Source organism: Mesocricetus auratus, unplaced genomic scaffold, assembly GCF_017639785.1.
Source record: "Mesocricetus auratus isolate SY011 unplaced genomic scaffold, BCM_Maur_2.0 Super-Scaffold_100028, whole genome shotgun sequence".
Lineage (NCBI taxonomy): Eukaryota > Metazoa > Chordata > Mammalia > Rodentia > Cricetidae > Mesocricetus > Mesocricetus auratus.
Window position 1 is genome coordinate 21726546 of NW_024429209.1, and position 14439 is coordinate 21740984.

Below are 14439 nucleotides of genomic sequence, written 5' to 3' on the forward strand. Positions count from 1 at the left end.
TTGCTGAAGACAGAAAAAATACAGGTTGAAAGCAATCTCTTTAAAGAGCAAGTCTACCACAGTGCAAAGCCATATTACTCGTTTGTTTTATATATTTTGAAAATCTGGGGAAATAAAGTACCTAGATATACCTATGCTTTTTATCAAAATAAACCATTTAATATTTTTAAACACTGTAAAGTATATCTATATCAAAATGCATATCAAACTTATATTCATAACTGTATATTGCTGCAAAATGACTATAGAAAAAGTAAGTACAAAATCAGTGATTTCTAACTTACTCCAAGTTTTATAATAGGTTCATCAGTGCCATTCAAGCTGAAGTTATATACATCATTCCTGTGGACGACAAAGACAAATGTCAGAACCACTGCATAAGGAAATGCAGTATCTTCAAAAACAAGTAATAAAACTTACTCACAGTGGACATTCAGAAGTAACATTAACAAAAGTCGTCTTGAGTTTTCTGTAACTTTTTCTCTGAACCTTTTCCAAAATACAGAAGAGGTTTACATAAAAACATTTAGACATGAGATTACCAGCTGCATCAGGACAAGTACAATTAAAATGTGACACATTTTCTAGTTGTGCTTTCACTAATATAGCTCTAATATTTGTAATATTTTTCTCAGTGAAGACGAGTCAACTGAGCAAAAAAAAATTTCTCAATAAACCCACTGTCTTGCTGAGCAGTGGAAGTGTACGCCTTTAATCACAGCACTTGGGAGGCAGAAGCAGGCAGATCTCTTTGAGTTCGAGGCCAGCCTGGTCTATACAAAGTGAGTTCCAGGACAGGCTCCAAGGCTATAAGGAAACCCTGTCTTGAAAAAACAAACAACCCCCTCCAAAACAACAGCAACAGCAAAAAAAAAAAAAAAAACCCCACTGTCTTGCAAAGAGGTTTTTGTTGCTACTGTTTTGTTTTGGTAAAGAAACTGGAAAGCCTTTCTATGTCTCTACTTAGCAGAGTCCAAAACAGGTTTCTGAACAAGAGCAGAACATGTGTATTTTGGAAAATAAACAAGCTAGTATTTAAATGTAACAAAGAGACAAGCACAAATGTGCAAAGAAAATTACACAGATCTAGTGTAACAAAAAGCTAAGAATCTGAGAGCAGACCCTTAAAATTTGACAAACAAAATATGTAAACAACAACAAAACCAAAACAAACTATAAATGGTAAATCAAAGAGATACATATTTTAAGCCTAGATGAACACTAAATATTTTAAGAAAATCAAAAATTTAGCATTTGTCAGGATAGATGGTATAAGCAAACAACCAGAAACAAAACCCACTGAAAAGGGATTGTGATAGGCTGAATGCAGGCTAAATCGCGGACCCAAAGAAGAAAGCACTGGATCTGTATCTGAAATCATTTTCATGGGTTAGGGGGTACAATTAGTGCCTCAGGCATGGTAGGCAAGTGCTAAACACCGCTGACATGATATCCTTAGTCATCCTTCATCTTTTGAGGCAGGGTCTCACTAAAAGTTACCTAGGCAGGCCCTGAGCTTACGGTCCTCCTGCCTTAGCTTTCTGAGCAACTGGAATTATAGGAGTGCAATGTGTGGCCAATCTTAAAAAGAACATTTTCTTTGAAAAATATAAGGTTAAGAACTATTTAAGGAACTTATGACTAAATTTGTCAGTATTATAATCCAGTTAGCAGTACTCTATATCCTTAAATCCAATAACATTTTTAATTACTATTTTAGTACTTACAATTAAGTATTGAGTCTGACTATGTAGAGTTTGGTAAAGTTAAGCAGTACCTACCTTACTGAACTGTAGGTCAGATTTCTTTGAAAATCCACTATAACAGAGATAGCAACAGTACTTAAAGGAGCACTTTATATCAGTTAAATACTTTTCATAAATACTATAACATATACCAAAACATGTTTGGATCACTAAATTAACTATGCAAAAAGTGGGCACCTACACAAACCTAAAACTAAATCTCTAGTTAGTCTGATAGTTTTACAATTTCATAGTAAATTGTAACTGACACTGTTAAAATCAAAATTGCACCACTGGGCGTTGGTGGTGCACGCCTTTAATCCCAGCACTCGGGAGGCAGAGACAGGCGGATCTTTGTGAGTTCGAGACCAGCCTGGTCTATAAGAGCTAGTTCCAGGACAGCCTCCAAAACCACAGAGAAACCCTGTTTCCAAAAACCAAAAAAAAAAAAAAAAATCAAAACTGCACCAAACAATATAAGAGGAAGTACTAAACACTGTAAAAGGTATAGCTCTGCAGGAAAGTACTTTTCTCCTTACTGTACAGGGCCAGAGTGAATTTAAATGTGAACGAACAATCTCACAGCCTATAAAGGAATATTTATACTAAGAGTCAGCTTTTAAGAATATTACAAACAAGAATTATTAATATACTTATTTCAGCTCACTGAGAACTGTACCTTCATCAAGCAATGAATTCTTAGCACACTTAGTTTTAGCCATTACTCAGTTCCATAAATAAAAATCCTAAGATTTTATATCTTACAGATTTCTCTCCTCCATACTTTTGACAATTTATACAGCATAATATGATACTGGAAAGTTCTGTCATATAATTTAAATAGCTACCACTGATAAAAATTATTCACAATTATTTCCTACTAGAAAGTTACATTATTCAAATATACCCATAAAACCTTTTCCATATTATGTAAGCCAATTTAGTTTTAGCTGTCAAAAATACTCCTGTATCCATTTATAAATATACCTGCCATTCAGAGACTCCTTTAATTTTCTTGTAGACTTCATGCTATTACTTGTGTTGTATTTCTTATTAATTTGGCTTATCAAGGATTCTGCTGCACCAGTAAATTCTTTCCCTTTTGACTTTTCTTTCTGAAACAATTATAAGTAACTTTAAAACTACTAGGTAACAATCAAAGGAATATACAGGTTGAAAGTTTAGGAAATCTGCTCCTACAGAGACCTACAAAAAATAGGTCAGAAATTATTTAGTCTGGTCTTTATACAGCAATCAAAATCACTCCATATACAGAGAGTTATGCTGAGTGTTTGGCACATATGTTTAAAAGTTATTATACATGAAAATAAAACTTCAGGGGAAAAGACAGTTCTTTATAAAGATCAGTAAAACTGGCAGCCTTCCAGAAAGTTAATTCAGGAATAAAACAAAAAAGACATAAATGTTAACACCTGTAATGAAGAAGCCATCACTTTCAGTCTCAAACACATTAGGACAATAATTGAGGAAAATTTTTGAGCTCCATGTCCATAACTCTGGTAACAAGATAGAGTTCCTTGAGTAACACATTTTTTTAAAACTCAGGCAAAGGGCAATGGGATATTTGAAAACATCTGTATTTATAGATACAATCAATGCTTAACTTTACAAAAAAAAAAAAAAAAAGGCACCAGACCCAGGTAGGTTTACTAGTGAGCTCATTTAAGAAAGATATTATATAAAATTCTCTATAATATACCATAGAAGGCACAAATTTAAAAAAATCACAAAACAGGAAAACTAGCCAGTAGCTATGAACAGATAACAAACCAAATCCAATGTTAGAAAAGAATTGTATTACCAGAACCAAGTAGTATTTACTCCTGCTATATAAGGCTGTGTTAACTTTTAAAACTCAATGCCTGTAATATCTTACCTCAAATATCTTGAAGGAGAAAAGTCCTATCAATAGACCACATGAAGCATTTTATAAGATGATGATTAAAAAAATCTCAGCAAACTAAGAATAGGAATTTCCATACCCAGATAAAACACACACACACAACACCACACACACAGAGACACACAGACACACACACACACTCACACGCACTATAATGTACACATGAAACATCCTCCTGTATTGTGATAGTGTTAATCTCATAAATGGATTATTTTATTGGTAAATTCAGTTGAATGGGTTCAGGGGTAGAGAATATCTTGATGGAAAAAGTATGTCACCTAAGGATAAGCCTTTCATGGATATAACTTGTACTCAGCCTCCTTTATCCACCTTTTGTGCTCTTGCAGTGGAATAATATTTGTACACTATAAATATGTATTGCTCTCTTTGTTAATAAACAACTGACTGACCAATAACTATGCAGGATTTTCAGGACAGAAAGAATGCTGGAAAGAAGGGCAGACTGAGAGGAGAGTGCCAAGAGATGCAGAGGGAGCAAGACATACTGGAGGACAGGTAAAGCCACAAGCCACGTGGCAATACATAGATTAATAGAAATGGGCTATGAGCTAGTTAGTAATAAGCCTGAGCTATTGGCCAAGCTATTAACTAAGTCTCTGTATCAATTATTTGGGAACTGGTGGGCAGGAAACAAAAACCACCTACCCCCTCCTTTTCTCTCTTCTACTTGGACACTATGAGGTGATTAGCTTTGTACCACCATGTGCTCCCTTGCTAAGATGTCGCAGACTGAATCTTTTAAACTGTGAAGTAAAATAAGCCTCTACAAGTCTTTTTCTCAGGTATTTGGATCACAGTGATAGAAAAACTAACAACTATTTTAAATAATTATTGAAGCTGAGAGATGACTCAGTAGTTAAGAGCACTAGCTACTCTGAGAACCTGGGGTTTAGTGTGAAGTAGGCACAAGACAGCTCACAACCATCTATAGTTCTAGTTCCAGGGACTATAACACCTTTTTCTTATCTCCAAGGACAGTGCATGTATGTGGTCGCATACATACATGCAGGAAAAACACTTATACTCATTTTTTAAAAACTTCAAAATTACAAAAAAGTTATAACTAGCATCATACTTAATGGTGAGAAACTAGATCCTTTTTTAATAAGATGAGAAACATTTTAACTCCCTTCACTTGTTTTAAAATTCATGTTGGAAGTCTAGATAATAATAAGCAAGGAAAGAGTAAAAACTTCATAGATAATATTTATAAAACTCCTAAAAGTATACAATAAAAAGCATAAAAATGGTAAGGTTTCAAGATGCAAAATTAAAAGACAAAAGTCAATCAATTTCACATGAACCATTAATTTTCACTAGCAACCCAAAAATGAAATGATTGTATAAATCTACACAAGAGAGAAACTACACAACTCTAATAAAACAAAGCCAAGGAAATTCAAAACACGTTCCACATACATTATAGAGTATTGTCAAAGTTGAGACTTAACTTTATGGTTTTAATGCAATCCCAGCAACCTCAAAAGCTAATGATAGCCAATAGGCAACAGGAAGAACTGACATTGCTTTCAAGACAGAATTGGAATGCCAACACAGGCAAAAGATCAACACCACAGAATCAAGAACCTAGAATTAGATTCCCCTCAACACACAAATACAATGAACTAAAGACCACAAAATAGTTCAGAGAATTAGGCAGTCTCTTCATTTGTGTCAGGTCCAAAACAAACTGCCTAATTGGGGTGCTACTGGCATACCAAAGCCCATGCTGGCCTCAATGCTCACTCAGTACTTGTGGCTGTTCTCAGCTTTTCTTACCCCACCCCCTATCCTGAAACACTGAATTTTAAGACAATTCACTCTCCTGGCCCTCCTCTCTTTATTCCTCTCTTTTTCTTCCTCTCTCACAGCCATGTTTGCTCTACCACTTTCTCTCCCTGCTCTTTTCCAGATGCCTTTGGCTGTACTCTCCCTTGTATCTACAATAAAAACTTCCCCTCAACCATGCCTTAGATAAATCAGTCATGTCCTCACTGTATACAAATGTAGTGCTAGAATACACTGAACAAGCATAAAGCAAATAGATATTTGCTCTTCACAAACAGTTTAAAATAGATCGCAGACCTAAACGTAAACCACAAAACAATAAAACTTGAAGATAACATATAAGATAATCTAGGTGGAGTGTGTTTGACAGTACCTTTTCATATAGGAGATTTAAACAAACAAACAAAACCGCAAACTATGTTAATAAAGGTAAGCAAGTACTTTTAAAATTATAAAATATTTTTCTTAAAAAACAATTGGCAACTGTATTTGATAATGGCTTTGTATCCAAAACACTTAAGAACCTTTAAAACACAATAGAAAAACAAGCACACTTTTAAATGATAAAAGGATCTTAACTTGCCAAACAGATGGGATGGCAAAAAATGAAAGCTTCTCAACATCATATGACAAAGAAATTTCAACTGAAAACGCCACTCCACACTAACTAGAATGGCTAAAATCGAAAACCCTACGTACTGGCTTAACTCCCATTGCTGATGTGGATACAAAATGATATCTCAGCTTTAGAAGACCATTTTTTTAATCTTTTTGACAAAACTTGACGCAAATTATGTGATCCAGTATTCAGAATAGGAAGAATACTGTGACAATGGAAAAAATTCAAACTCTTAGTGGTATAAAAGCACAAAAATATATAATATAAATCTTAATATAAACTATAGACATTAATAATCATGTTTTAGTAATAATATGCCTCTAAAAATGTACCATTTAAGATGTTATTAATGGAAAATGGAAACAAGAGTCTATAAGAAATCTCTAGCTCTTACATTTTGTAACTATAAAACTTCTTTTAAAAAAGTCTAGGAAAATTCCTGAAAAATTAAAGGACTATGAAGAATTATTACCATTATAACTCAGTTTTTAAAATTCTAATAATACTTAAATATATAAGGTTTCTTGATTTTATATTTTTTCCTAGGGTCAAGCCTATGAATTTTAAACTAACAGAAAGTAGTATGTTAATCATTTTAAAGTCTGTCTTTATAAATAATGAAAGTTATCACTATCACTTCATGACAGAAGATGTGTTACTGGCTTAATGTGACAAAAATGAATCTCCCTGAAAACAACAACAGGAGAGCCCTGAGTCACTGAGCTACAAAGGTGCTAGTGTTCTGTGTTGATCTAAAAAACAAAAGGCACAGTCAGACAGATGACTATAGGAGACTGATCCACTGCACAGTCAGACAGATGACTATAGGAGACTGATCCACTGCACAGTCAGACAGATGACTATAGGAGACTGATCCACTGCACAGTCAGACAGATGACTATAGGAGACTGATCCACTGCACAGTCAGACTGATGACTATAGGAGACTGATCCACTGCACTAAGGGCAGGAAATTCTGTGTAATGATGCAAGAATAACACTATTAGGGAAAAATAATTAAGTTGATTTAAAGAAACCTAACTTAGAAAAGATGTTATGATAAATACTTGAGAGAACTTAAAAGAATAAAAGCTGTGTGGCTTTTTGTTTTGTTTTGTTTTTTCATTTAGAGACTATTTCACAGTCCCTTTGGCCTTGTCACTTTAGGCATGAGGCCAGGCTGAAAATCACGGTGGCAACAGTGTGGCAGAAGAGTCTGTTTATTTCACAGCAACTACAAGACAAGCAAGATAAACAGAAGGAAGAGGCCAGGGTAAAATATACTCTTCAAACACATGTCCCCAGTGATCTGTTCTCTCAAACCAAGCCCTTCTAATAGTCCATGCAGTATGGATGAATCAATGGCATAATGTATTGGTGAAAATGCCATTCTTATGATATAATCAACTCTTGAAGATTGGGTTCACTAGCTGGGAACAAGCCTTCAAGACACAGCCATTGGGGGATACTACACTACACACAAATCCTAACAGATGTTCAGTTGGGTTTCTGTACAACAAGAAAAAAAAGAATGACTAGTACATAGTACATGAAGTTCTGTGAAGCAGTCTTAGCCTTTCTTCTACATAAAAAAATGAAGCCAACAACAACACAACTTAATTTATTTACTGTTTGCGCTGGTTATAGTTATTTATCTTCTAGAAACAGATGTAGTCAACAGGAAAGAGAGAACCTCCATAGAGAGGGTTGCCTCCATTGCATTGCCTGTAGGAGCAATTCTTGATTAATGAGTGATAATCAAAGGGCCCAGACCACTATGGGTAGTGCCAGCCTTGGACTGGTAGGTCCTGGGTCTGTGTAAGAATGCAGACTGGTTGGTGGAGCTACACTACTCTGGTGCAGTCCCCACTAGCAAACAGGCAGGTGAGACACCTGCCTATAAGGCTGTACCCCCACTGAACACTGTCCAGCCAAGACCCACTATGCCACCCAACCCCACACACCTAAACATCTTCCCCATGGCCAGTCCTCCCCCCGCAACCCCAGAAGACTACATAGGTACAGGCACAAACCACATCAGTTGAAAGGACAGGCACAAGCCACACCAATTCAAAGAAAAGATGAGTAAGTGCTGGTTTAAGAATATATTCAACAACCAAAAGAGCAATATGGTACCACCAGAACCCAGTGATCCTACAGCAGCAAAACCTGAACATTGCAATGCAGTTGAAACACAAGAAAACAATCTTAAAAATTAATTTGTGAAGATGATAGAGGCTCTTAAAGAGGAGATGAAAAATTCCTTTTAAAAGGTCAAGGAAAAGACAAAAATAGGAAGGAATCAATAAACCACTTAAAAGAAAGCAGAGACAGCAAGACAAAACAAACAGGTGAAGGGAATAGTTCAAGGATTGAAAACATAAATATAAAGAACCCTGAAAACACAAACAGAATTCTGGAAATGGAAAATCTGGGGAAGTAAACAGGAACTAGAGATGTAAGCATCACCAACAGAATACAAGAGATGGAAGACAGAATCTCAGGCACTGAAGATACAATAGAGGAAATATCAGTCAAAGAAAATGTTAATTCCAATCAATTCCTAACACAAAACATCCATCAGGGACACCATAGAAAGACCAAACCTAAGAATAACGTGGATAGAAGAAGAAGAATCCCAGCTCAAAAGTACACAAAACCTACTCAACAAAATCATACAAGAAAACTTTCTCTTTCCCAACCTAAAGAAGACATGCCTATAAAGGCACAAAAAGCTTACAGAACACCAAATGGGCTGGACTAAAAAAAAGTCCTCTCAATACACTAAACACACAGAATAAAGAATTTTAAGAGCTGCAAAGGAATAAGGCCAAGTAACATATAAAGGCAGACCTATCAGAATTATACCTTTTAAAACAGCCACAAGAATTTTTAAACTTTGAAGGAAGAAATTGGGGAAGAGATCAGAAAATGGAAATATCGCCTATGCTCATGGATTGATAGGATTAACAATAAAAAAATGGCCATCCTACCAAAAGCAATCTACAACTCAATGCAATCCCCACCAAAATCCCAACACAATTCTTCACAGACCTTGAAAGAACAATACTCAATTTCATATAGAGAAACAAAACACCCAAGATAGCCAGAACAATACTGTACAATAAAGGAACTTCTGAAGGTATCATCATCCCTGACTCAAACTCTACTATTAGAACTATAGTTATAAAAACAGCTTGGTATTGGCATAAAAATAGACAGGTGGACCAATGGAATTGAATTGAAGATCCTGACAAAAACCCACACATGTATGAACACCCAATTTTGATAAAGAAGCCAAAAAGTATACATTAGACGAAAGAAAGCATCTCCAAGAAATGGCAGTAGCATAACTGGATTTTGACATGTGCAAGAATAGATCCATATCTATCGCCCTGAATAAAACTCAAGTCCACGTGGATCAAAGACTTCAACATACATCCAGTTACACTGAAGATGTTAGAAGAAAAAGTGGAAAGTAGCCTTGAATGTATTGGCACAGGAGACAAGTTCCAGAATACAACACCAGTAGCACAGACACTGAGGTCAACAATATATGGGACCTGTTGAAACTAAGAAGCTTCTGTAAAACAAAAGATATTGTCATTAAGACAAAACAGCAGCCTACAGAATGGAAAAAAATCTTTGCCAACCTCCACATCTGACAGGGCTGATCTCCAAAATATATAAAGAACAAGAAACTAGACATTAAAATACCAGATAATCTCATTAAAAATAGGATATTGGTTTAAACAGAATTCTCAACAGAAGAATCTTGAATGGCCAAGATACACAAAGAAGTGTTCAACATCCTCAGCTATCAGGAAAATGCAAATCAAAATGACTCAGGTACCATCTTACAACTGTAAGAATGGCTATGATAAAAAACACTAATGGCAGCTCATGCTGGAGAGGTTGTGGAGTAAGGGGAACACTGTCCACTGCTGGTGGCAGTGCAGGCTTATACAGTCACTTTGGAAATCAGTATTGGTTTCTCACAAAATTGGGAATCAATCTACCTCAAGATCCAGCAATACCACTCCTGGAAATATACCCAAAGAGTGTTCAAACATACCATAAGGACGCTTGCTCAACTATGTTCATTAGCATCATTATTCTCATAATACCCAGAACCTGGAAACAACCTAGATGCCCCTCAACCAAAGAATGATAAAGAAAATGTGGTATATCTACACAATGGACTATTACTCAGCAGGTAAAAACAATGACATCATGAAATTTGTAGGCAAACTGATGGAACTAGAAAAAAAAAGCATCCAGAGTGAGGTAACCCAGACTCAGAAAGACAGTATGTACTCACTCATAAATGGATTAGACATAAAGCAAAGGATAACCAGACTACAATCAACAGCTCCAGGGAAAATAGGAAGACCCTAAGAGGAATGGATGGTCTCCCTTGGAAGAGGACTAGGTAAGATGCCCTGGGTAAACTTTGGGGGTGGAGTAGAGGGGAAAGGATGGGGGGATGGGAACATTGAAGGATCAGGATGTTCGAGTTGTGGGAGGGATAGAGGGGGGAGTAAAGAGAGAGATATCTTGATAGAGGGAGCCAATATGGGGTTAGGGAGAAACCTGTTGCCAGGGAAACCTCCAGGAACCCACAAAGATGACCCCCAAGTAAGACTCCTAGCATTAGTAGAGAGGGTACCTGAACTAGCCTTCTCCTGCAATCATATTGGTGACTGCCCTAGTTGTCACCACAGAGCCTTCATCTAGTAACTGATGGAAGCAGATGCAGAGATCCATATCCAAGTACTAGATGGAGCCCCAGAATCCAGTTGAAGAGAAGGTAGAGGAATTATATGAGCAAGGTTGGGTCAAGATCATGATGGGGAAACCCACAGAGACAGCTGACCCAAACTCTTGGGAGCTCAGGAATCTGGATGGAGAGTTAGGAAGCCAGCATAGGCCCTCTGGGTGAGCGCTGTGTATCTTGGTCTTTTGTGGGGCCTCTAGCAATGGGACCAGGATCTGTCCCTGATGCATGAGCTGGCTCTTTGGAACTTACTCCCTATGGTGGGATGCCTTGTTCAGCCTTGATGCAGGGAGAGGAGCTTTATCCTACCTCAACTTGATATGCCATCTTTGTTGATTTCCATGGGAGGCCTTACCCCATCTGAATGGAGATGGAGGAGGAGTGTATGGGAGAGTAGAAGGGAGAAGTAGATGGGAGAAGAGGAGGGAGGATAAACTGTGGTTGCTATGTAAAATAAATAAATAAAAATGATGGGGAAAAAGAATACAGGCTGAGTGAGCCATGGAGAATAAACTCTGACTTTCCTTTATAATAGACTGTAATCTGTAACCTGAAACAAACTCTTTCCTCCCCAAGTTGCTTTTGGTATGTATCATAGCAATAGAAAGCCAACAAGGATAGTTGCAGGTTATACTTATAAAGTAACAGCACACACAAAGGCCACTCATAGAAAAGAAGCATTATGAAAGGCAATACCAGTTCAATTTACACTTTCAGAAGGATAGAGAAAAATGAATAAGAAATATAGGGTTGGTTTATTCATACCTATTTACATTCTTAATTATACCAACTATTGTTCCACAGGACTGTGTTAGGGCAGTGAATGGGGAGCTAAAGGAAGTATCTAGGAATTGAACTAAAGGACAAAGTATTGTTCATGTCAAGTCTCTAGCAATCAGTCAAGCCTCTCTTAATAGTAAGCACTGTAAGGGTGTGTAAGAAATGAATATATCCAACACTCACCACTGGTATTTCTTTTAGTGCACATGAATTCAGTTCAGAAGTCATTTCTTTCCTTGATTTTGTATGACTCCTTATGCATTTTCTAGAAGGGCTTTTATCACAGACAGTAGTATTCACATCTTTTGACAGTACACATGTCTTCTTATAGATGAGTGATTCTTCAGTTGTCTTATTTAGGAGTACTGATTTATAAGTAGTTTCAGATTCAATATGCCAATCACTCTGTTTAGCGTTTTCAGTATTTTTCTTTAGTGAATATTTAGGATGATTTTGTTCTTGCTTGCTTCTTTCAGAAATTTCTTCATCTGACTTGTTATACTTAACTACATCTTTCCTGTATTTTGCCCTTTGTGTTTCTTTAGAATCATTATCAGTTACTGATTTTTGCTTAATGCATTTTTTGTTGACACCAGTATCTAGTGGAAGAATGAAAAAGTCTTTTAGAATGAGTATATTGGTAATATCAAATGCTATTGTAACAAAAATTACTTGTTTGATACTTAGGAGAAGTGTGTTTTCCTAAACACTACTGTATTAAACAGGTAAGACTATTTTCACCTTCGGTAAAAGTGTGTCCTGGTAAAGTGCGGTCTCTCTGGTTATTGCAGAGTTTGATAGTTGTTACAGGTGTCCAACATGCCCATTTGGAGTGTGCTTTATTTTTAGAGATGTCTATAACACCAGATAATCTAGAAAAATGTATTTGTTCAATATATTATCAAACATTGACTCTTTATATATTATCAAACAATGACTCTTTGGGGAGGGGGGTTGAGACAGGTTTCTCTGTTGCTTTGGAGGCTGTCATGAACTAGCTCTTATAGACCAGGCTGGTCTCGAATTCAGAGAGATTCACCTGCTTCTCCCTCCCAAGTGCTGGGATTAAAGGCATGTGCCACTACTGCCTAGCCAGCATGACTCTTTAAGAAATGTTTAAATATAGTCAATGTTTCTTGAGAACATTGTTAAACATAGAAAAACTTTTATACAGCATGTAAAAATTATATAATTGATACGATTAAAAATACTAGAAATGTACCATTACTCATACTACACTGCAAATCCTAACATATCTTATAATGAATCTAAGCCAAGGAAAAATTTCCACACTAGTATTATAAAGATCTACGGCTGCTTCATATGGAAATAAAAGGATAGTCCATTCCTTACATAATAACTATCAAATGATTATAAATGCTGTTATTGACATTGCATACTAATAAGTCCTTTTTACAAATCTGTTAAATTTAAACTCTAAGTGGTCTGAAAGATTCTCTCATACTCACGCAGGCTCATCTACTTTTCCCATTGCACATACATCAGAAAAAATGTCCTCAGTCTCATCTAAATAAAACAAAACCATAGTGCGTTCAGTTTTTCATGTGGTTGGAAGAAAGTGAGAATATAATCCTATAGAGGTAGACATTTAAGGATGAGAACATTGATTTTTCCCTCCTCCCTCTCTGACTCAAACTTCCCAGGAGCAGTGGCTATACACAGTCTATTTTCTTATTACACAAACATTTCTTTACATAATGCCAGCACAGTTATTACAAACTTATTATTTCCAAATTAATGAAAACCACTGGGGCTAAAAATAAGGTTAGAAACGGCTCACTTGTTCTTTTTCTCTCGAACCCATTTGCATGTACACACATGCACCCATGTAAATATACAGACACATACATATAACAATTACATGTACACATGCTTGCAGGTACAAACTTGTGCATTCACACATGCATATGTGTGCACTACACACACACACTTTTACAGGTGCACTCCCAGTGACTAAAATTAATCTTCAATTAATCCACAGAAGTACTTACTGGAATTTTGGTCTGGGAATTCATTATTCTCATTTTCTTTGTTTTCTACAACTTTAGTTGTTTTGTTCTATCAACAGAGGAAATATAATGACTTAATTTATATTTACATACATATATGAATTCAGTTTTTCAAATACCATTAAGGCATGAAGATATAAAGTTTGTCTTTGTATGAAATTAGACTATATTCACATTTCAGGAACATTATGCATATATTCTAGACCATTCATTGCCTCATCTTGAAACACACAAAAAATAACTTTCACTGAAGACAAGAAGACAGAAAAGCCCACAAATTTTCTAATCTTGTCCCAGAGCTACTACTCTTAAGGCTAATTATGATCTCTAGAATCTCCATGTACAACTCTCCTGTTGCTGTTGACTTCATGCCCTATCCTCTTTTACTAAAGTTCAGAAAGCTAAAACCTATGAAGTATTAAGTCATTAAAAAGTCTGACCACTTTCCAGGTAATTCTTATCCTGAATTTCTTTCTATAACCATGGATTCATCTTAGATCCAGATTAAAAACAAACAAAACCTGCCATCACTGTCAGCAAAGCACATTGTTTAGATGCAGATATTTTATCTTACCGTTAGTTGTCCTCTTTAGGATGTCAGTCATCATACAATACTCAGAACCATGCCAAAAATTCAGAAACGGTGACTTTATTAACACACACTTATGCTGCACTATTGAAACCATTACTTTGACTATAGCTTGCAATAATTAAATCTTATGCCACTTATCTTTCTGCACACACTAAGTTAGCTTT

The 14439-nt window shown here is 36.0% G+C and overlaps 1 protein-coding gene across 1 annotated transcript in view; it reads right to left on the bottom strand.

Annotated features, from left to right (window-relative positions):
• Positions 1-14439, bottom strand: part of Sycp2 (synaptonemal complex protein 2) — a 65269-nt gene that overhangs the window by 19334 nt on the left and 31496 nt on the right. Inside the window, exons 19-26 of the mRNA XM_040732975.1 lie at positions 13666-13732; positions 13123-13180; positions 12395-12525; positions 11837-12252; positions 2733-2860; positions 1782-1818; positions 425-489; positions 285-342 (exon numbers count right to left, since the gene is read on the bottom strand). Coding sequence (XP_040588909.1) covers positions 285-342; positions 425-489; positions 1782-1818; positions 2733-2860; positions 11837-12252; positions 12395-12525; positions 13123-13180; positions 13666-13732 — 960 coding nt within the window. The remainder of the gene's footprint in view (positions 1-284; positions 343-424; positions 490-1781; positions 1819-2732; positions 2861-11836; positions 12253-12394; positions 12526-13122; positions 13181-13665; positions 13733-14439) is intronic.